This window comes from Mytilus edulis, chromosome 8 (assembly GCF_963676685.1).
Source record: "Mytilus edulis chromosome 8, xbMytEdul2.2, whole genome shotgun sequence".
In the NCBI taxonomy this organism is placed as follows: Eukaryota; Metazoa; Mollusca; class Bivalvia; order Mytilida; family Mytilidae; genus Mytilus; species Mytilus edulis.
In genome coordinates, this window is record NC_092351.1 from 28,948,441 (window position 1) to 28,971,665 (window position 23,225).

At 32.9% G+C, this 23,225-nt stretch overlaps 1 protein-coding gene across 3 annotated transcripts in view; it reads left to right on the forward strand.

Annotated features, from left to right (window-relative positions):
* Positions 1-23,225, forward strand: part of LOC139485288 (uncharacterized) — a 38,179-nt gene that overhangs the window by 8,157 nt on the left and 6,797 nt on the right. For 2 of the 3 annotated variants that reach the window (XM_071269680.1, XM_071269681.1), the window contains exons 3-11: positions 2,372-8,183; positions 9,081-9,107; positions 12,300-12,712; positions 14,698-14,773; positions 15,498-15,592; positions 17,405-17,556; positions 18,197-18,290; positions 18,878-20,869; positions 21,664-21,822. In XM_071269680.1, coding sequence (XP_071125781.1) covers positions 2,471-8,183; positions 9,081-9,107; positions 12,300-12,712; positions 14,698-14,773; positions 15,498-15,592; positions 17,405-17,556; positions 18,197-18,290; positions 18,878-20,869; positions 21,664-21,822 — 8,721 coding nt within the window. In that variant the 5' untranslated portion in view covers positions 2,372-2,470. The remainder of the gene's footprint in view (positions 1-2,371; positions 8,184-9,080; positions 9,108-12,299; positions 12,713-14,697; positions 14,774-15,497; positions 15,593-17,404; positions 17,557-18,196; positions 18,291-18,877; positions 20,870-21,663; positions 21,823-23,225) is intronic. The other variant, XM_071269682.1, reaches the window with a different exon arrangement.

Consider the following 23,225-nt stretch of genomic DNA (forward strand, 5'->3'; position numbering starts at 1 on the left):
AGCAAAATAAGATCTACAAATAAGTCAACATGACCAAAATTGTCAATTGACTCCTTAAGGAGTTATTGCCCTTTATAGTCAATTGTTATCAATTTTCATAAATGTTTGTTAATTTTTGTAAATTTTTAGGAAATATTTTCCACTGTTACTACTGGGCCAAGTTCATAATAGATAGAGATAATTGTAGCAACAAGAATGTTCAGTAAAAAAAGATCTACAAACACATTACCATCACCAAAACACCATTTTGTCATGAATTTATCTGTGTTCATTGTTAATATGCACATAGGCCAAGGTGAGCAACACAGGCTCTTGAGAGCCTCAAGTTTAACAATTTTCATAAAATTTTGTAAATTTTTGTAAATTTTTAGAATATATTTTCCACTTTACTGGACCAAGTTCTTTATAGATAGAGATAATTGTAGCAAGAAGAATGTCCAGTAAAGTAAGATCTACAAACACTTCATGATCACCAAAACACAATTTTGTCATAAATTTATCTGTGTCCATTGTTTAATATGCACATAGACCAAGGTGAGCGACACAGGCTCTTGAGAGCCTCTAGTTTATTTTTTCACTGACTGATACATGTGATAAATGGACTTTTTTGCAGTTAATCCGCATTATGGTACATTTTTTGTTGAGTGTGGGGCTTTTGTTGCAGAAAGATTAATATAGGGATAGTAATATATATGGCAGCTGTGACTTTAGCTAACTTCTCAAAGCTTAATATTTTAGAACGTGGAGGACCTGAATGCTTCATACTTTGTATATAGATGCCTCATGTTATGAAGTTTCCGTCTGTCACATGTCCATTGTCCTTGACCTCATTTTCATGGTTCAGTGACTTCTTGAAAAAAAGTTAAAATATTTTGTAATGTTAATTTCTCTCTTATTATTAGTAACAGGATAACTATATTTGGTATGTGCGTACCTTGTAAGGTCCTCATTTCATGAATCAGTGAACAAGGTTAAGTTTTGGTGGTCAAGTCCATTATCTCTATACTATATTTATATACTATAACCAATACATCTTCTCTTTTTGTGTATGGAAGGATTGTTATGTCCAACTGGCAGACCTGTCATCTGACATTGACCTCATTTTCATGGTTCAGTGGTTATAGTTAAGTTTTTGTTTTTTGGTCTGTTTTTCTTATACTGTATGCAATTTGGTGTATGGAATGATTGTAAGGTGTACATGTTTAGCTGGTAGGTGTCATCTGACCTCATTTTCATGGTTCAGTAGTCAAAGTTAAGTCTTTTTTAGTTTTGGTCTTTTATTCCAATACTATATGCAATAGGTCAACTATATTTGGTTTATGGAAATATTTTATGATCTATAGGTCAGTCATGCAGGTTTTATTTAACCTTGACCTCATTTTCACGGTTCACTGCTCACTGTTAAGTTATTGTGTTTTGGTCTGTTTTTCTTAAACTATAAGCAATAGGTCAACTATATTTGTTGTATGGAAGAATTGTTAGCTGTACATGCCTGCCACGCATGGTTCATCTGACCTTGACCTCATTTTCATAGTTCATTGGTCAATGTTTAATTTTCTTGGTTAATGTTAAGTTTATGTAACAGTAGTAATAAAGCTTCACATTTAGGACTATGAACATAATATCAATGACTAGTAAAGAAGGCGAGACATTCTAGTGTATACACTCTTGTTGGTCAATGTTTAGTGCTTTTGGTTTTCTTAGAAACTATGAGCAAAGGGTATCTATATTTGGTGTATGGAATGATTGTAAGGTGTACATGTAGTTCTCATTTAGTTTTTCAGACCTTGATATAATTTTCTTGGATTATGTTAAGTTTATGTGATACTTGGAGTAAAACTTTATATTTAGGACTTTCAACATAAAATCAGTGATAAGTAAAGAAAGTGAGACATTTCAGCGTGTGCACCCTTGTTTTAAGTTATTTAAGCATCAATAACTTTGTGAAATCTTCGTAGAAATTTATGAAACTTTGATAAAAGAGTTTTTATGATCAAAATAAATTGTCTAAATCCAAAAATTTATTTTTCCAATTTTATCTCACCTGGTCCAAAAGGCCAACTTGAGCTTTTCTCATCACATCTTGTCCGTCATCATGGTCATTGTGGTCTGTTCACTTTTACTAAAATCTTCTCTGAAACCATTGGGCCAAGTTAAATATTTTACTTTGGCACAAATCATTGGGGTATCTACATGTAGTATCAAAATATGTCTGATGACCCCACTTGTCAACCAACATGGCTGACATGGCTGGAAAATTGAACAAAGGGGTAAACATTTTGTCTTTTATATCTTGAAAACATTGATGTGGAGTATTTAGGTTTGATAATTTGTTTCTGTTTTTTAACATTTATTTTCTTTGTCATTTTAGGAATAGTGGTATTTGAATTGTCAGACAAAGGATCTTCTGCTGCAGTGATATAAAAATGTTGGAAAGCCGTCTTAAAATAATAGAAATGACAACGATCAAATGAAGAAATTAAAACAAAACCAAAAGTCTAATACCAGTATTGTGGAGCCAGAGGAAAATGAAGTGTTGAATACCAGAGAGAAGTATCATAAAGAAATTGCTAAGACCAAGAGAAATATATTGGAAAGAAGTGTAAAGTCTGAGGTGAAACAAGACCAGGATAAACAGGAGCAACTTGCTAAGGTTGTTGATTTACAGGATACTTCAGTCGCAAAAAGTGATGATGAGTCAAAATTTCATGAACTAAGAAAATATTTACTCTCTGACACTTCTGATAAAGAAAGTTCTCCTACAATTAAAGAAAAATCCCCATCAAAGAAAAAACAGACTAGAAACAAAGAAAAAATGCTTGAAATAAGATCGGAAGCAGAGAAATCTCCAGTGAAGAACTTTCGATCCACTAGAGGGAGTTCTGTAGAAAAGAAGGACAAAGGACCTCTTTCTCCTACAAAGAAACAAAGTCCAAATGTGAAAATAGAACTCAACAATAAAGACAGTCCTATTATTGGGAATAAAACTCTCCTTTCTGCAGGTAAAAAGGTGAAACATACACCATCTCCTGAAAAATTATCTGTAATAACACCAGAATCACCAAGAACAGGAAGCCGTCAACGCTCGCCAAATCTTAGATATGCTGATGATATGGTTATGTTTCCCTTGAAATCACCAAAAAGACAAATCTTTAAAAAAGACAGTAATACAGAAAATTGCAATAATAATGATGTGTCATTACCGAAAACTAGTCTTTCAACTGAATGTCAAACTTCACAGTTGTATTCATTACTGACAGGAACTATTTTGAATAGTGATTGTACGAAGATTAAAACAGAAACAAACAATTCTGAGAAACAAGTATCAGACTTACCATTAGTTAATCAGAAAGTTGAAACCAATAATCTCAATGGTGACATAACTGACAGGTTGTGTGAAACTGCTGATGTTGGAAATAAGAGTGAAATAGAACCAATAGACACTAGTTCAAACACAGTTTCAATAAGTAAAGAGAAAGATATTCCAAAAACCATTCCTGATGCTGTAAGCAAAATTAAAGTAGAAAATTCTGGCAAAGAAGTAGGACAGGAGGAAGCATTACAGAATTTGTCAAATGTTATAGATCAGATCATAGTTGAATCTACCCAAGAAGACATTCCAGGCTGGGCTGTGTATGAAGATAAACCTTTAAGATTACCACGGAAACCTAGAAGGAAACGTAAATCGTTACAAGAGAAAATAATTGATGGAGAATTAGGTTATACTGTTGTAACTACTATTAAAAAAAAAGGTCCTGACGGGACACCAACCTCAAGTGGAGATGAAGATGATTCAAAGGAAAAACGTAGAGTGACAAAACCAATATTGAAAAGGTCAATAATTAGGATGTCACCTGCTCTTGGGTTGTTAGTTGGTCATGATGAAGATGGGTTTACAATGTTTGATGAACATAAGAATTCAAAGTCTGATAATGAGGATAATGGAGAAAATGATGAAACTGAACAGAAAGATGGAAAAAAAAGAATGAAAAAGTTAAATTCAGATCAAAAACAAATGCCAACAAAATCCTCCTCAACTGGTATATCTGTGTCAAAACCAATTTCTACTCAACCTCAGATGAGACTTATCGGTAGTGCTGGAACCAAAGCAACGATTGTGTCTGGATCCCAGTCTGTGCCATGTATCATTGTGCCAAGCTCATCAACCATTGGAGGACAAACATTATTAACTCTTCAGGGTTCAAATGCCAGTAATATCAGCCTCATTCCAAGTAACAAGATAAGTTTAATTGGTACACCAACTAACAAAGTAATACCATCTTCCATTTCTCCTGTCTCTCCCGTAGGACCTCCCATGGTATCAATGATTCCGTCATCTAATGTAAGACCTGTACAACCTTTACAGGTAGTGACTTCTGTACAATCAATATTGAAGACACCAACTACTAGAACATTCTTCCGATTATCTCAGGGACAGCTTATCTCCTCGTCAGGACAACCACTTCTGTCTACAAAGGTACTACCAGGAACCAAGGGCCAACTAATATCATCACCTGGGAGTTCACTTCTGTCGACAAACGTTCTGTCAGGAAGCACAACTACAGCACATACCTTCACAACTACATCACCTGTCATCAGCCTTGCTTCACAGCCTAATCCTTTAAACATACCTCCAAATTCAAAAGTTCTTATTTTGAAAAAGTCAGATATTCCAAATACTTCTGGTACAATACTTGTTAATTCATCTTCTCCCGTCTCTGGAAGACCAGGAATGTCATTGTTGAAGAAGTCACCAGTCACTGTGAGTAAACCTGAGGTAGCATCTATAACAACTAGTTCTCAACCAGTTGTCACGGAAAAATTATCTCTACCTATCACTGTATCAGTCGCTGCACCAGTAATGTCGCCAAAAACACCTACAGATTCTGAGTCAGGTCAAAGTTCACCCGAAATTATTGTAAACGAAAAAAAATTAATACCACTGGACGATTTGATCTCAAAAGTAAAGACAAATATGGATTCCTTGGTACAGCTACCTAAAATATTTACATCTGCCATTTTAATGGATTATGAAAGTGAAAGTGATAGTGATAGTGAAATGTCAGACGAACAGGGAGATGATATGGAGGAAGGACAAAATGTTGCTGATGAAACAAAACTAAAAAAGGTTGGACATGAGGAAAAAAGTGAAATTGATGATTCTGTTGATTGTCAAACGTCAGATAAAGTTCAGATAACTGATACTGAAAATCTAGTTGAAGAAAGGAAAGCTTCAAAGGAAAAAGAGGATCTAGAAAAATCAAAATCGGACAAAAATGTGTCAGTCAATAAAAATGGTAAAAAAGACAATGACAGTAATGAAAATGATTTGCCTGGCACTGAAAAGGCCATGGAAATTGATTCTGAACAATGTAAAAAAGTGAATACTAGTATAGAAAATATAAAGGAAGATCAAAATGTGACGGAAAATTTAGGTACTGTTAGTGACTTAAGTAAAATTATTAAGCCGCCTGATACTCTAACTGTTGTTAATGTTAAAATTGAGATCGACACTAAGTATGTAGATAGCAAAAATATAGAAAAACCACAGAAAGAAATTCAACCAAAAACTAATGATGGAAAGGATAAGCTTCAGTCAACCGAAGTCAAGGCTGATTCAGCTAAAGACCAAACTAATTCATTGCAAAGTAAACTGAAGAAGGCCATGGAGTCATTATCAAATGTGAAATCAGTACTTGCTGCAAAAACTGATGCAAAATTAAACAAAGTAGATTTGAAACCTGATTCGCAGCATAATAGTGAAAAAGAGCAGTCGAATAAGTCAGAAGAAAAAAGCTCTGAATCTGACGATCAGAATAAACATAAAGATTCAGAGACAGTGTGTGGTAATTTGTCTGATTTAGAAGATCATGGAGGAGAGTCTAAAAGGAAAAATATTTTTGATTTGATAATGGAGGATTATCAGTCTCCGGGTAAAGAGGGGAAAATAAAAGAACTTGACGGAAAGAAAAATGTTATAGAAATTCAGGAAAGTCCTGTGAAGAAATCACCAAATAAATCTGCTAGTTCAGCGGAAAGTATATTAGAAGGTCCTGAAAACAAATCTACAGATAGATCTCTGTATGATGTAGGGTTAACGCCAAAACCGAAGGCAAAAGATGTCGATCTAGATATAAACAAGGAAAAGGGAAAATGTGTTGCTCTCAGTGATGAATTATCACATGATGAAAATACCCAAATAAAAAACTATGACAATGCTTCAAAAACTGATGAACCGTCTGAAATAAGTATGGATATATCTGTAGAATCAAAAAACAATGATGATGTTTCTAAAATTGATAATAATTCCCAAGACGTTATTTCATTAGACGGATCAAGCAAATTTGAGAATGAAATGGAAATTTCAGATGATGAGATTGATAAGGTTCAAAATGAAATGGAATCAAAACATTTGTCAATGGCTGATAAACTTTTAGCTAAATTTAAAGAATGGGAGGATGAAGAAAGTGTTCCTAAAACCCATATAACTAAAATACCTCTCAAACTCAAAATCAGTAGTAGTCCAGACAAATCATTTATAGTTTCATCATCACATAGTTCTAAGAAAAAGAAAATGACAAACATGAGGAAAGTAGATGGACGTCTTGTGCCTATGAATTCAACTCAACGAGAAATTAAAGAACCGTTACCAATGACTGTCTTGTTTAACCCTGAAACAGAAATTAAAGATAAGCTGTCTGCATTTAGTAGTCAGTCGTTAGAAAACTTTATTGAAAATTTGACAATTGAGGTCAAAGATGATGAGAAGGTTAATAATGAGGACAATGATTATGATGATGGTGATGAGGATGATGATAATTTAATTGATGACGATGAAGATGATGATGATGATGAAGACGATGATGATGATGACGAGGATGAAGATGAAAATGAGAATGATAGTGATATGTCTATGGATGAACATGAGCCAGACTTTGATGAAATTGACGGTGTTTTGTTTATGTCTTTTCCTAGTAGAAATGCACTGAAAGCACATGTTGAAGTAGAGAGAAGAACAAAGTTGGGAACTGATGAGAACATGTTGTTAGGTATGACACGAATGAGAAATATGAGACGTAAACAAGGATACATCTTATCTAAATACAATAAAAAGATTGGCAATAAAGTTTTAAAAGATAAAGATAATATTAGTCAGAACTTGAGAGGAATGCATAAAACTTTAGCTAAATACCAAAGACTTTATAAACAGGAATTGCAATGGTTAGATAGCCCTAATGATGAAGGCACTTTCATGAATAAAACTAGTGATGTAACAAAAATTAAAGGCTGGAAAAACAAAGTGGACAATGTGACTGATGATGTTGAAAATGCAAAAGCTGAAATTGAAAATGGAGGAAAGTTACATTGGCGAACTGAAGCACGCCTTGCTAAAAATCTGCGTCCTGATGAGTTGAAAGAACATGGTTTGAATATAAAAAAGAAACGTAGAAAGAATATAATTTACACTCAAAGGAAAGGAATGTCTAAAGGTGATCGTTCTCAAAAGTCTGAAAATGGACAAGAAGAAATGCTATACGATGATTATTCAAGGTCAAATTCTAATGACTTGAATGACATACAGTTTATTGATGAAGACATAGAAACAAGCATGACAAAGGATGGAGATACTGAAAGTCATGCAGATATAGTTGAAGAAAGAGATGAAAACATTATATTTCCATCAGACGATGAGGTTCAAGATGAAGAACTGGTTCGAATATTTGATAGAGAGAGGATAAAAGAAACGGATAAGGTGAAAAACTCTGAAAGGCAAAGGATGATTTTTAAATCAAAAACATTAAAAATGAGGTTGAATTACAATTTACAAGATATTCAGGTTATTCGCAAACTTGGAGGACATAATATTAGAAGGCGTAAAAATGCTGATGGGGGATATGAAGGTGATTACACAGTTATCATGGATACGTCTGGAACCAATAGTCGGCCTTCAACACCTGAAATACCACACCAGGAGGAGCCTGAAAAGGAGACACCCACTAAAAAAGGTCGGAAACCAAAATTAGAACTGGTGGCCTCAGTCCTAACTGGCAATATGGCTACTGCTGCATGTTCAGCCATACCTAAACAATATTCACGGAAAAAGCCTGTTCCAAAAAAGATAATAAAAGAAACTGATGGTCAGTCACCTGAGTCTGGTCAGCTAACAACTTGTGATAAACCAGGTAATTGTTTTTCTCATTTACATAAAATATATTTAAGAAATGAGTTAATTGGCTTCAGCATTTACATGATAAAGTATGTGATTTCTTGGCAATGAATGCAATCATTTTTCCTAAAATCATATTTCATATACACGTAACATATCAAACTTGCTTCTCTTGCATGTATTTATAGACAATGATAGAGGGATTACAATTCATTTGCACAAAACTAACATTTCTTGATTTCTTATAAAAAAGGCAGAAAAGTATCATTTTAATTTTCATTATTTGATCATCATCTGTTAAATTCAGAAACATTTATAACTAACTTTCTGTTGCATCTATCATGTCTACATGTACGTATATATTGTCATCTCAAGCTTGAAATTATGAAGTTCGCAGACATATGGATATAACAAATTTGTATTATATACCTGGATAGACATGATAGAGGAAGAAATCTTTCGTTCAATACTTACCAAGTTTTCCTTTGTTTTTGGTGATGGTGTAAATAACAATAAAAGACCTCTTATCTCAGAAGCTTCATGTGCTTGTATCATGTTTTTTAAATTCAAAAAGATTATCTGAAACAAAGATAATAATATATGTATGCTATAAAGTTGGAGACTTTCATAAAGGGTTTATTGTTTGAAATTATGTGCATTACAGTGCATAAGATAAAAAGCCCAAACTATAACCTGGCTTTATGAAAATTCAGGTTCTGAAACAGGAAAATGCAAAAATAAAACCACATATTTGCTCTAGAAATTTAAAGCCTTTAAGTTCTTTATAGTTTAAATACAATATATTGAAATAATAGCTTTAATAAAGACATTTTAAACCTGATACTACAGCATCTGAGATAACAGGTCATTTGTTTGTGGTCTTGTCCCTTACTTTGTTGTTTTACTTTGACAGATCATACTGAGTCCACTCAGAATAGAAGTAAGTAAAATAAGGTTTGGTAGGAACATTATTTATCTACTGTTAATTTGTGACCTATAAACTTTATGCTGAATAACTAAATTGGTTATTATGTTGTTACAAACATCACAAGAAAAATTCAAAATTTACCAGATAATGTTAAAAAAAATCATTTGACAACACACATTAGAACTTTACAGCCGATTTCTATGAGTATGTAGCTAAAGGTAATATCTTTGGTTAGTTAGCTTGCTAGCTGAATCGTAAAGTCATTGTTAGGTGAGGTATATTACCCTCCTTTAAGAGTAGACTAGTCCAACAGATAACCAATCTATCTGTCTGGAAGACCAGGAGGGTAGTATACCTTACCTAACAATGACTCTACGATTCAGCTAGCAAGCAAGCTAACCATAGATATTACCTTTAGCTATATACTCATTGAAATCTGCTGTAACAGTATATAGAACCTAATAACAGTTGATTCCAATGACAATTTTGAGAAAAAGGACCAAAGATAGTTTTACAATATTTGTAAAAAGGTTCTGTCTGACAAACATAAAGGTTTTGAAACCTTGTGCAACAAGAATATAGATTTCATACAAAAGTTTATCTATAACATTTTAAAATTTAACACATGTTAATAATTTGCTGATACATGAATACAGGGAATTTTCAAACTGGCCTTAAAGATTGCTGTTATTCGATTCTTTTTTCTTGTCATCATATATCTAAAGTAAAAGCTAGACACATTATAACCAAGATAAAAAATATCTAGACACAGTATCTATACATTTCTTACTGAAGGTTAGCATTGCCATTAATTGGCAACTAGCTTTCAATTTCATCAATTACTATTTCACATTTTATCTTGTCTGAGAATAACTAAACCTAATGAAACCATTTTGGCAGAAAAGTTTATTACCAATACTACATCAGATTGAAGACATAGTTAGATATATGGACACATTTGGTGAAGATGCCTGTTCTTTAAGCATTTGTTAAGAGGACACTTCTTCAAAGTTCAAAGTCATAGTTCTTAAAGTAGACTGGAATAGGGTTTTGGGAAAATAACTCAAGAAGTTACCTTACACATGTTACATGTAATTAAGTGGAAGATTCAGATTAATTTTGAGGTCACTATGTCTTTAAAGTCAAGGTCATAGGAAATCGTAAATCTTAGTAATCTTTTACAAAAATCTTCTCCTCTGAAACTACGAGGCCAAATTAATCCAAACTTGGCCACAATCATCTTTGGGATATCTAGTTTAAAAAATGTGTGCCGTGACCCGGCCAACCAACCAAGATGGCCACCATGGCTAAAAATAGAACATAGGAGTAAAATGCAGTTTTTGGCTTATAACTCAAAAACCAAAGCATTTAGAGCAAATCTGACATGGGTAAAATTGATTATCAGGTAAAGATCTATCTGCCCTGAAATTTTCAGATGAATCGGCCAACCTGTTGCTGCGTTGCTGCCCTTGAATCGGTAATTTTAAGGAAATTTTGCTGTTTTTGGTTATTATCTTGAATATTATTATAGATAGAGATAAACTGTAAACAGCAATAATGTTCAGCAAAGTAAGATTTACAAATAAGTCAGCATGACCAAAATGGTCAGTTGATCCCTGAAGGAGTTATTGCCCTTTATAGTCAATTTTTAACCATTTTTTCGTAAATCTTAGTAATCTTTTACAAAAATCTTCTTCTCTGAAACTACTGGGCCAAATTAAACTAAACTTGGCCAGAGTCATCATTGGGGTAACTTGTTTAAAAAATGTGTGGCGTGACCTGGCCAATCAACCAAAATGGCTGCCACGGCTAATAATAGAACATAAGGGTAACATGCAGTTTTTGGCTTATAACTCAAAAACCGAAGCATTAAGAGAAAATCTGACAGAGGAAAATTGTTTATCAGGTCAAGATCTATCTGCCCTGATGTTTTCACGTGGATGGGACAACCCGTTGTTAAGTTACTGTCCTATATTGGTAATTTTAAGGAAATTTTGCCGTTTTTTGTTATTATCTTGAATATTATTATAGATAGAGATAAACTGTATACAGCAATAACGTTCAGCAAAATAAGATCTACAAATAAGTTTACATGACCAAAATAGTCAATTGACCCCTTAAGGAGTTATTGCCCTTCATAGTTAATTTTTAACATTTTTCATAAATTTTTGTAAATTTTAGAAAATATTTTCCACTGTAATTACTGGGCCAAGTTCATTATAGATAGAGATAATTGTAGCAACAAGAATGTTCAGTAAAGTAAGATTTACAAACACATCACTATCACCAAAACACAATTATGTCATGAATTTATCCGTGTCCATTGTTTAATATGCACAAGACCAAGGTGAGCGACACAGGCTCTTTAGAGCCTCTAGTTATCAGCTAAATGACATTCAAGTCGACTAAATTTATGATGAATTGTGTCCTGGCATTCTGCATTCAGCTGGGTCTGTTGGCTTCACCATTTTAATTGCCAGACAAAATCTATTGAGTTTCAAAGAATATTTTCCTAAAACTGAGCTTGATAAATGCCCAAAGGGATGATGGAGATCCCAATTGATTTTGCCGTCAGGGTTACAGCAGCAACTGTTTTTTGACAAAATTTGGTTTTAGATTTCTTTAAATAAGCCTATTGAAAGAATCATAATTTGATTATTAATCTTATTTCATTTATAGTTTGTTCAGTTTATATCTTGGTTTACAACATAAACTATGCATGTATGAACTAATTTTCTGGCAAGCAGCCAATCATCTTGATATTTTTTTCTAGAGCTATTTTAATAATTTTAATAAGTTAGAATTGGCTTTAATACAAATAACCATAAAACATTTGTTAAAGGTAAAGTCACAAACTATTTTACCTGAATGAAACTGTTTGAAGAAAATTAGTGAAAACTTGTATTGTAAATGGTGTAAAGGAGTGTTAATTTCAGCATGTTCAGTGACATTAATTTTCAGAATTGAATATTACATCATAATCTTTACTGCATGATTTTTCACTATATCAAACCACACAATAAATATACTCAGTTTGCATGCACTTGGTTATTAGGTCTCATGAATAAGTATATTAAAAAAAAAAAAAATCCAAAAAAAATCCAACAACATAAAATAGGAAATATTATATATAAGAAGGAACTGGTTAAGTTCATTCTTTGTATCAGAAGTTCAGCTATAAGTCATGATCTTGTATTTTTTCAGGTTGTCGTTATGGATGTATTTGTCATTTGTGTATGTTTACTGATCAAAGTCCAGAAGCTGACCGTAATGTTCTCAAATGTGAAAAAGAATATTGTCGTCTGGGCTGCATCTGTGATAGTATTGAAGCACACAAGGAGAAAGACACTGTACCACATTGTGGTAAACCTGAATGTATGGTGGTTTGTTATTGTGATGATTTGGCTATAGATGAAACGAAAAATACAAAAAAAGATGATGAAGATTATCGTTTTACTGGACAAAAGAAAACTGCAAAATATGCAGCTCTTCCTAAGAGGCAGTCAACATACAGGCTGGCAAAAAATCTTGATGCAGTTAGTCGTAAAGCCATGTTGTATTACGAATCTAGTGAGATGTTTGTTGATCAAAAGAAAACAAGACGTCGTAAGAGCAAGGTGAATTTTCATTTTTTGTAACTGGTCATTTTAAAGATTTTAGATTCATGTAAAAAAAATGTCGTTTTAATTTCTATGAAATACAAAGCTTCTACCATTGGGTTCAGTGAGATATGATATGTAAAGATATATCTACTTGTGACCATTCAAATTTCAATGATAAAAGGAGGAAGCTTGATGAATGATTGAAGTATCTTAAATTTAATTTAATAGTTAAGAAGTATAGAACTTCCTTTCTTTCTGGTCTTAACATATCATAGCCACTTTACCAAACTTTTTACAAATTTACACACATTATCATGAATGTAAAAAGTATAGATTCAGTTTTGTGGATTTGATATTTATTAATAATTACATTAGATGTATGTTTCATTACAATACGTTATTCTGATTGGCCAACCACAGTCTCGCTTTATTCCTTAAGCAATTGCAGTACACAATAAAATTTATCATTCATGATGACGAGAGGTCCCACAATAAAGTTACAAAAAGAAGCATAAAATTCTTAATTAAAAATAATGTATTTTATCAGAAACCATGCAAACAATTTTTTTTTTATAGTATATAGCTAGGAACCAGGGGTGGTGTTCTTGAAAGTATCCTAAGATTCGTCCTAAGTCATAGATAAGACCAATTTTAGGATGGACTTAGGATCGACTTAGGACACTCTTTAAGTTGCGTCTCGAAGCTATCTCAAACGCATCTTATGTAAGGACGTCCTAAACATATCCTATGTGCGAAAGTCTAAATAGTAAAAGTAATTGTTTGATAAAACATTTATTAGAGACGAAACCAAGTAATAAAATTGTTTATAAAATTTTGTAATAGCATGTATTTAATTAAATGCATGATTTCAAATGTAATTATAAAGTTCAAAGTTTAAAATCATTCACAATTTCTTTATACGAGTTAATAACCGATGGTGCGTTTCTTTTCGCGTTCATCTTCACGTAACAAAATGAGAAAAAAGCAAGCACAAAGTTAGGATGAAGATATGATGATCTTAAGACAACTTATTAGGTGTCCTAAAGTTAGGACGAAAAATGTGATTTATCCTAAGTTTGGAGAGCTTCGAGAACACGACTTCGGACAAAGACCAGTCATAAGATGGTCTTGGGACACGTCGTAATCCTAAGATAGCTTCGAGAACACCACCCCAGATCTTCTGTCTGTATATGCTCCTTTTTAGTTCAACTACTTCTTAACGGCTGAAAAGATTTTCATAAAATCAGTTGTTAAACTCTACCCGAGGATATGCATAAGGCAAACTTATCCTGCTTCTTCATGTGAAGGGGAGATAACTGAATTTACTAACTTTGATTATAGTATTCCAAGGAAGTGATTTCCTGCTTAAAGTTTACTCACAGTTTTAGATTATAAAATGGGTCTGTGATGTGTTGGGTCTTAGTCCCTATTGTTAACTATACAAACTTTTAATTGTCAAAGTTAGAAGAAGGGGCAGAGTGGTCTAAAAGGTTCAACTACTGTAATGACTAGCCAGTTAACACTGAGGTTGTGAATTTGAAACTGGCTTGTGTGGGTGCACTATACTCTTATCTTCATTGACTAGGATTGTCAGTTTTCCTACAAAAGGTCAGTGATTTTCCTCAGCTTCCTCCACCAATATAAACTGACTACTTCAAAATAGCACAATACTGTTGTAAGTGGTGTTAAACACCAATGGATCAATCAATAGAAATAAAACATAGAAAGCATGCTAAGCATAAACCCTTTCCAAAAATTAAAGTGGAATCCAGATGCTATTGAAATGAACACTGTTTCAGTTCCATATGGCATTTTTACTTTTTTTAAAACACATTAGGGAAACAATTGGAAAAAGCTGTTCACAATAATCTGAACCAGATCATTGTTACTGTAATTGCTGTGACAACAGTTTTATCCATTCCATTATGACCCTTCAGGAGGTTAAGCATTATTGTATAACTTGTCAAAGTTATTTAAAATTGTTCCTTTCTATATTCCAGGAATCAACAGATTCTCCACAAGTATACATGGATGTAGATGTGCCAGATTTTGAACCTTTTCAACAGGTGTCCACAGGTAATTTAACTGTTGAAACTTTTTTGTTAGCATAACATAAATCAGGAAATTTTTTATCCTATTTAAAGACTTTCCTAAAATTGAATGGATGCAAATTATGCAATATGTGCCAGTAGTACCTAGTCAATGTTTTTGTAGTTTTAAGCTTATCTGTCAAGTTTTTCTATTCACTTTCCACTTATTATCAGTATATTTACCTGTGAAAGAAAGGTCGTTTAAGAATTGAATAATTATCTGTAGAAAAGCTAATTGGTCAACAAGGCTGCTGTTGATATTAATCCAACTTATAAGTAAAAAGAAACAAAATGATTGGCTTTTGAAAGTGTTTTACTGTAGACACTTGGCTGATTTTCTTTTCATATATATTTATAAATAAGTATATCATGAAATAGCCTAATCAGGTATTTGAGTCCAAAAAAAATATGTGTGGTTCCAGTTACATCTAAAATAAAGTTAGGGTAGGTAGGTAGGGATTTTGTTTTATTTTGTGTTTTTTCTTTACATTGAGTCTATGGGAGCAACATTCTGACTTTAACAATGCTTAATGAAAAATGACAATAAAATCTTTAGGGTAGGCTATTATTAAGACAAAAAAGTAGGGTGGGTAGGTAGGGTAATTGAAACCACACATATATCTTTATTTGGCCTGACTGTTTAGTTTAGTTGTCAGTCTTGCAGGTTTAAAGTACAAAAGACCAATATTTTTTTTTTTAAATTTTTACAGTACCATCAAAATCAAGAAAGCAGGAATTTTTAGTGCACAGACCAGTACCTATAAAACCCAGGTCAAGTAGTGTGACTGGGAGAAGAGATGAAATGGTAAGTAAACATCAATAGTTGTGGCATTGGAAACACAAAGGATTGGTCAAGGAGTTGAAAATCAGAGATCAAACAGTAGAGGTTGTCAATGAACAGCATAAGAATTTTTTAATCGATTACAAAAGATGTACTCAATCTTTTCCCTTCATTTTGAATTGTCTTTATAAAGATTTTGCCTTTTTGGGGGGATATATAACAGTCTTACTGGCCTTGTTCTACAAATTGCAATTCCATTTTATTGTACGATGAAAATAAGGTTAGGGAAAAGAACAGACCAGTGTTATGTAATCAACCACAGTTTTCAACCCAAGATTTCAAGTTTCTATATGGAGTGTAAATACATTGAAGTTGTGCACTTCTTTCTTTTTATTAATTGGAAATGATATTGGAGATACTCTTAGTGGTGAATGTTGGCCAATTTCATCCGGGAAGTGTATGGACTTTTTGTATTCAACAAATATACTCCACTTTGTCTTTCATCCAAAAACTTTAAACTTTTTAGAAAGTATTATACACATTCAATTCAATTGTGTTCAAATTTGTAGAATTTTAAAAGCTTATCCAGATGATGATACCAATTTAGTTTTCATTAACATTCCTGAACGAGTGTACCCATTTTGTGTCATTAATCCATCTACAGTCTTTAACTTTGAAACCTTGAAATTACCTTGAGTGTTTTTATGTAAGGAAACTTGGTCAACCATAAGCTGCCTTCTTTAATAGAAGGCACTGATTATCTCGCACTACGTTAACTGTTTATACATAATATATCTTCTTTGAGTCTAGTTTCTAATATGTAAATATCACCTTTTTATATGACCGCAAAAAAATGTTTTGGATTGTATAATGGTGTGATGTTGTCGTCTTCGTCGTCATCCAGACATATATGGTGTCCGGACAATAACTTAGGTTCAATACCACAAAAGGAAGGTTGGGATTGAAATTAGGGGCCTAAAGGGGGTCTATAACAAGCATTCTTCTACTATAAGGATAATAACATGTGTATAAGTATTTCAATTGCTCTAAAATTGTACCACAATGTTAAATACCACAAGAAGAAGTTTTGGATTCATTTTGGGGGTTATGGTGCAAACAGTATAAGTATTCAGGGCCAAAACGGGGACAAAAACTAGCATTTTTGTAGTTTCTGGACAATAACTTGTGTGTAAGAGCTTCAATATCACAAAAGGAAGGCTGAAATTGAGTTTGGAGGTAATTACTCAATTCATGCCGGAATTAGGGGCCAAAAAATAAGCAGTTTTCTAGTTACCAGATAATAACTCATGTTTAAGAATATGGATCTCTCTGTAATCGTACTACAAGGTTCTATACTACAAAGGAAAGGCTGGGTTTGAGATTGAGGGAAATTGCTCCAAGGGAAGATTAAAAAAGTTAGGGGGGTTTCAATTTTCAAAATTTTTCAAATTTCAAATTTTTAAGAATTTTCAAGAAGAATCTTTAATTGCACAGTATTGTGCCATAAATTTGTAAGATCTTGACCTTTATTCTGAGTCAGATACCTATATTATGTAAAAAATTTGATCACAATCCAAATTCATACAGAATCAAGCTTGAATATTGTTTCCATATTTGCCTCAATTGTTCAAGGGTCAACTGCTGCAGTCGTATCAGGCTGTGCTCAGCGAAGCATTTTATTTTAATTTTTTTTAACATTCAGGCAGATAGATGCTCCATACTGCAAATCAATTCTTGTTTTATTACAATTTACATGCTCTTCAAATTACCTACCACAGTTTTAATCTTTACTTTTTTTTATCAGTAAAAATTGTAAGATATATTGTATGTTTACAGATTGATTTTAGCAATATAAAGAGTGAGATATCAAGTCAAGAGAGCTGGAACTTGTCTGACTTGTCTGAGTATGATGATATAGAAGTGAATTCTGATGAAGATCAACAAACTACCACATGTGCTCGTACAGCTGTATATAATGCTGTCAAAAGGTAAGCAATGAAGATTTGAAGAAGATAGATCACATAATTTTATATCAGTGGATTTTTTTCCTAAGAAATAGTTAATTATTTTACAAAGTTTATAATCATGATCAATATCTGTTTATTAATCATTGTGTCACAATAGAATAACTTAAACAAATTAAAACTTATTTGTACATCCCTTAGAAACTGGTAGAACGCTAGGCTTTGCAAGCATCCATATCCAGTTTCTAGCCAATTTCAAATGATTTTAAACTACTAATAAATCTGTTCTAAAAGAAATACTTCTGGTTAAAAGAAATCAATAAAAGAATTGGACAATGTGAAAGTGAATGAACCAGTGTTCCCTTCATGATGTCATAGACAAAAAATATGAACACATAATCTACATCACAAAAAAGGCTTTATAAAATCACTGTATACAATAGTTTTTCTCAAGTTGAAAAAATGATTAGTAAGAAAACAAATATTTTAAATGAAAAAAAAAAACTTTTGAAAAAACCCTCTTATAACTTGAACAAGTCTGATCAGAAACCGAATATCTTTTGTTCTGGTGTAAGAGATTTTCCTTAGCTTGCATTATCAATTTAAATTCAATGTAGTTATACATGTTATATGGAATTGATTAAAAAAAACTTTCTTTTTACAGAGAAAAGCCCCAGTTAGGAATAACCTGTAACTGTGGGAAATTAAGTCATAAAAAGTGCAGTCCTGATGATGGAAAATTTAACATTCCTGAGGATGTGAGTAGTATATAAGTGTGCAAATATTTTAAAATAGTAGAGAGATGTAAATCCCTCAAAGAAAAATTTAAATCAAGAAGAGAATTTTGTCCATTTGATGAAAATGATAAATATCATCTTACAAAAGAAACAAGAAGTTTAGCTAGTTTTTTCATGATTTCCAACACATCAAAAGCAGTATTTTCTATACTAAAACTGTATATAGCTTAGATTAAGAACTGTTGTCCATTTGATAAAAAATGATACATATCACAAAACTACAAAACTTAAAAAAAGAAACAAAAAGTTTAGTTAGTTTTTTCATGATTTCAGACACATCAAAAGCAGCATTTTCTATATTAAAACTGAATATACAAAAAGGGACAATTTTAATATCTTGTGTGTATAACTAGATATGAGGTTGATACTCATTTAAAGGATTTGACACCAGTTACATGAAATCTAATAGATAAACTCATTGAAAATTTAAAAAAAAGACATAGATAAGGGTGCACAATAACTGTCATGCAAACTTATTTTTGTTCACTGAATCTTTTTAGGTAAATACAAACAAACAATTAGTATTCTAATGTTGTGTATATTTGTAGATTTTGTCGAGTGGTAAATGGCACACACAGTGGATTTGTTTAAGAAGTAAAGGTCACTCATTGGATGATACTATGGCCGAAGGTTTACGTCTGTTAGAAGTTATATCAAACTGCAATTATGAAGACTTCAAAGCTAAAATTTTATCTCGTCTGACATCACATATATCACATTCGGAATATCCTCCATTGAAAAATTTTCTTGTTGGCGAGTTTAAAGTATCAATCTTGCCGAAGTCAAACAAACCTGCAATTATTCCCCCAGAAGTGATGGCAAAACTACCGAATTCTGTTTACTCCATTAGAATTCAAATAATAAAGGATCCCTATGTATCAAATCCTCAGATCATAAATCTTATAGATGATACAGAGATTAATATAAAAGAAGTCAGATCAGGACAAATATCAAAATCTAAACTAGGAACTATAGTGACACCAGTTCAGAACAATAGAGCACAAAATGCTGGAAAAAAATTAGATAGAAATTCTGAACTAGCAAAACATTTACAGTCGGATGTAAATTCAGCAATGACCCCAATAACCTCATCCTGTACTATTGTAGCAGGAGGAATATCTGGACTTAGTCAGTTACAGATATCACGACCCATAGGGGCTGTGTCAGGATTCTCAGCTATTCCAAAGCCTGTTTTACCAGACAATGTCTCTAGTAAAAATGTGTTACCTGGTACCATTGTAAAAGCTATTCCTGTGTCTCTTTCTAGTCCAGGTGTGGTAGGATCAGCTGGTAGCAATGTAAATGCCATCCCTGTATCTCTTTGTGGTCCAGGTATGGTAACTCCAGTTGTGCTGATACCAAACAACAGTGTGAGCTTAGGAAATGCAGTAGTTACTGCTGGTGTTACAGTTACTCAACCAACAACTTCCGTAGCTTCACCAACATTGACACCAACAGCATCCAATGTTATGGCCATCAAACATCAAAACTTCCCAGGTTATGTGGTCAAAGGTGTAACTTCTATTCCAAATATCAGTCCTGGCATAACACTAAGTAGTAGTTTGCAAGATCAACAAAATTTGAAACGTAAGCTTCCAGATCAAACAGATACTTCTGACCAGAAAAAGTTGAGAACAGAAGCTTCGCTGGGTCAATCCGTTAATACAACAGGGTCGTTGAAACAACCTATACCAAGTGTTAGTGAAAATTCTGATACATCCATAGGACAGGTCTCTGTTTTAAGATGTATAGTTTGTAATAATATACTGACAGCAGAAGACATAACCAGCTGGGTATTATCTCAGGATAGTATTCAGGAGAAAATATGTGTCAAATGTAAAAGTGGACAAAAAGTGGCAGCCCCCGTACATCAAAAATCATTACCTCCTTCTCAAAGCAGATCTTCCCCGATTGTAATTGATGGGGACAATTCAAACAGCACACTAGCAGAAAATATTCCACAAGATGTTGAAATGGTTGATGGTAAGGAATTAGTTAAAACTATTGAGACTGAAGCGAGTAAGATAAGAAATATTGTAAAAGAGGTTGATGAATCAGGACTGCAGCTTGGTTTAGACAAGAATGATGACGAGTTAGCAAATGCCTCACAAAGACATTCATCAGAGTCGAAAATTGAGGAAAATCAGACAAAAACTGTTATTGATCTTAGTAGTGATGAAGAAAATACTACTGATAAGTCATCAGGTAAAAATGATGAAAGTGTAAAGAAAGCAGAAAAAGTGATAGAAAATCAGTCAGACAACGAAGAAGATGAGTTAGAGGCAGCCATTAGAGATGCACAAGATGACTACCAGGACAATATAGTAAGAAATCTTAGTGACGATAACGAATCTCAAGAGGAAGAGGTCAACAAAAATACTTCAGCTCCAAAGTCAAGTGTCATTGTTATTGACGATGAAGATGATGTTGCTGTAACGACGGTAGAAAAACGTAAAGCTGATCACAGTGGATTGGAGGGATCATCAGCCAAGAGATCAAGAGATGAAGATGAGGATGTGGATGTAACTAGTTTCGTAGAGGTATGTCTGAAATGTTGATGGTTGATTGTTGCATTATTTGCAAAATAATGCTTATTTAGTGTTCAAACCTCCAATAAAACATGTGGTATGATTGCCAATGAGACAACTCTACACAATAGACCAAATGACATAGAAATTAACAAATATAGGTCACAGTACGAACTTCAATAATTAGCAAAGCCCATAACGCAGTCAGATATAAATGTAAAACAATTTAAATGAGAAAAATAATGGCCTATTTATCATGTTTATGTAGTAAAAATGAATGAAAACAAGTATGAACTCTGAATAATTTCGATTCCAAAAGATTACGTTAGTGCAGACATCTACTAAATTATTTGATGAGACCTCATGAAACCTGTTCAAAGTGTTGTTTTCTGATTTTTAACTCACCAGTGTGAGCTCAATATTCATTGCCATCATTTGACATTCATCGTCTTCTGTTAATTTGAAAAAAATCTTTTCTTTTAAAATTACTAGACCACTCTCAAATACATTTAGCAGTAACTTTTGGCTTCTATATTCCATGAAAGTTGTATCTCTTTTTAACAATTTTATTGTTTAAGGATCTGCTACTCCTTTAGAGGATAATGATGGAAGTGTTTAATGACTTTGACTGGATTTACATCCCTCACACAGTCAGTTCCTTTAGAGGAGAAGCTTTTAGTTTAAATGTTTTTGTTTAATGCAGAGTGATTTCAATCATCCAGATATGGGAAAATGGATTTAAAGTCCTAATTCTGAGCAGCTGATCACTGGAAATTTACAGTTTAATAATATTATTTATGTTGCAGGGTGATTCCTTCGAAATGTCAGTTCCGGAGTCTGATTCTGTAACTTCTTCGTGGCACAATTCTTCATGTTCTCTTAATAACGCTATGCTGAGAAAGAAAAGAAAAGCACAGTTGGATTTAATACAGAATAAACAACTTTACCAGGCAGAAGTTAAGGAGGTTAGTTGATAGTTTGTCATAGACATTGCTTCTTTATTGATTTGAGGACAAAAAATCACTATAATTTATGTGTGTTCAGGAAAGTTGATATGTTAATCAAAAAAAATAATAGCTTTAGTATGTGTTATTCTTTATGCCAATTCACCTGGATAGAACAGAGCCAAACACTTATGTTCAAGGTAGCCTTATTTACATCCATAAAATACATCTTTTTCTACTTTTGATATCAAAGGAGTAGGATTAACTGTTTTACCCCCTTCTGTCTGTCTTATTTTTAGCTCACCTTGCCCTTAGGGCCAAGTGAGCTTTTCTCATCACTTGGCATCCGGCGTCGTTCGTCGTCGTTAACTTTGAAACTACTGGGCCAAATTTAAGCAAACTTGGCCACAATCATCATTGGGGTATGTAGTTTAAAAAATGTGTCCGGTGACCCGGCTTACCAACTAAGATGGCCGCCATGGTTAAAAATACAACATAGGGGTAAAATTTAGGTTTTGGCTTATAACTCTGAAACCAAAGCATTAAGAACAAATTTGACAAGAAGTTAAATTGTTTATCAAGTCAAGATCTATCTGCCCTGAAATTTTCAGATGAATTGGACTACTGTTTGTTGGGTTGCTGCCCACCAATTAGTTATTTTTGGTTATTATCTTGAATACTATTATAGATAGAGATAAACTGTAAACAGCAATAATGTATAGATAGAGATAAACTGTAAACAGCAATAATGTTCAGCAAAGCAAGATCTACAAATAAGTCAACATGACCAAAATGGTCAGTTGACCCCTTTAGGAGTTATTGCCCTTTATATTCAATATTTAACATATTTCATTAATTTAGTTTAATATGCACATAGAACAAGGGGAGCGACACGGGTTCTTAAGAGCCTCTAGTTCTCAAGTCCAACCAATGATATTTACATCATATTTTTCTCTGGAAATAAATTTTTGTAGTGCTAAATAGAATTTTGATAAGTTATATGTGAGCATGCTATACTGTGTGATCCATTTCCACATTGATAGTCATAAACTCCCTGTTTACAGAATACTTTGAAATGTATTTTTACACATATTGGCAGTGTATAAAATTTGTGGTGCATTTTTTCTGGAACTACAAATCAAGACTTTGAAACTTTGAATCAAGCTGAATTTGAGAATTTTATAACATGTGACTGATCAACTTCCTGTTATAACTAGAGTATCTTTAGTGACCAAAAAGCTCACAGTTCAAATTGTTCTTCCTGACTATAACAATGAATCTATAGTTTTCTTAAAGAAATGAATTGTATTTCTGATACAGTGGATTCATTATTATATGTATTATTCGAGAAATACCAAGTTTCTTTCATTTTGTGGTCAGAGAGGAACCATGAATTTAAATGTTTAATGAGATACTAAGTTATT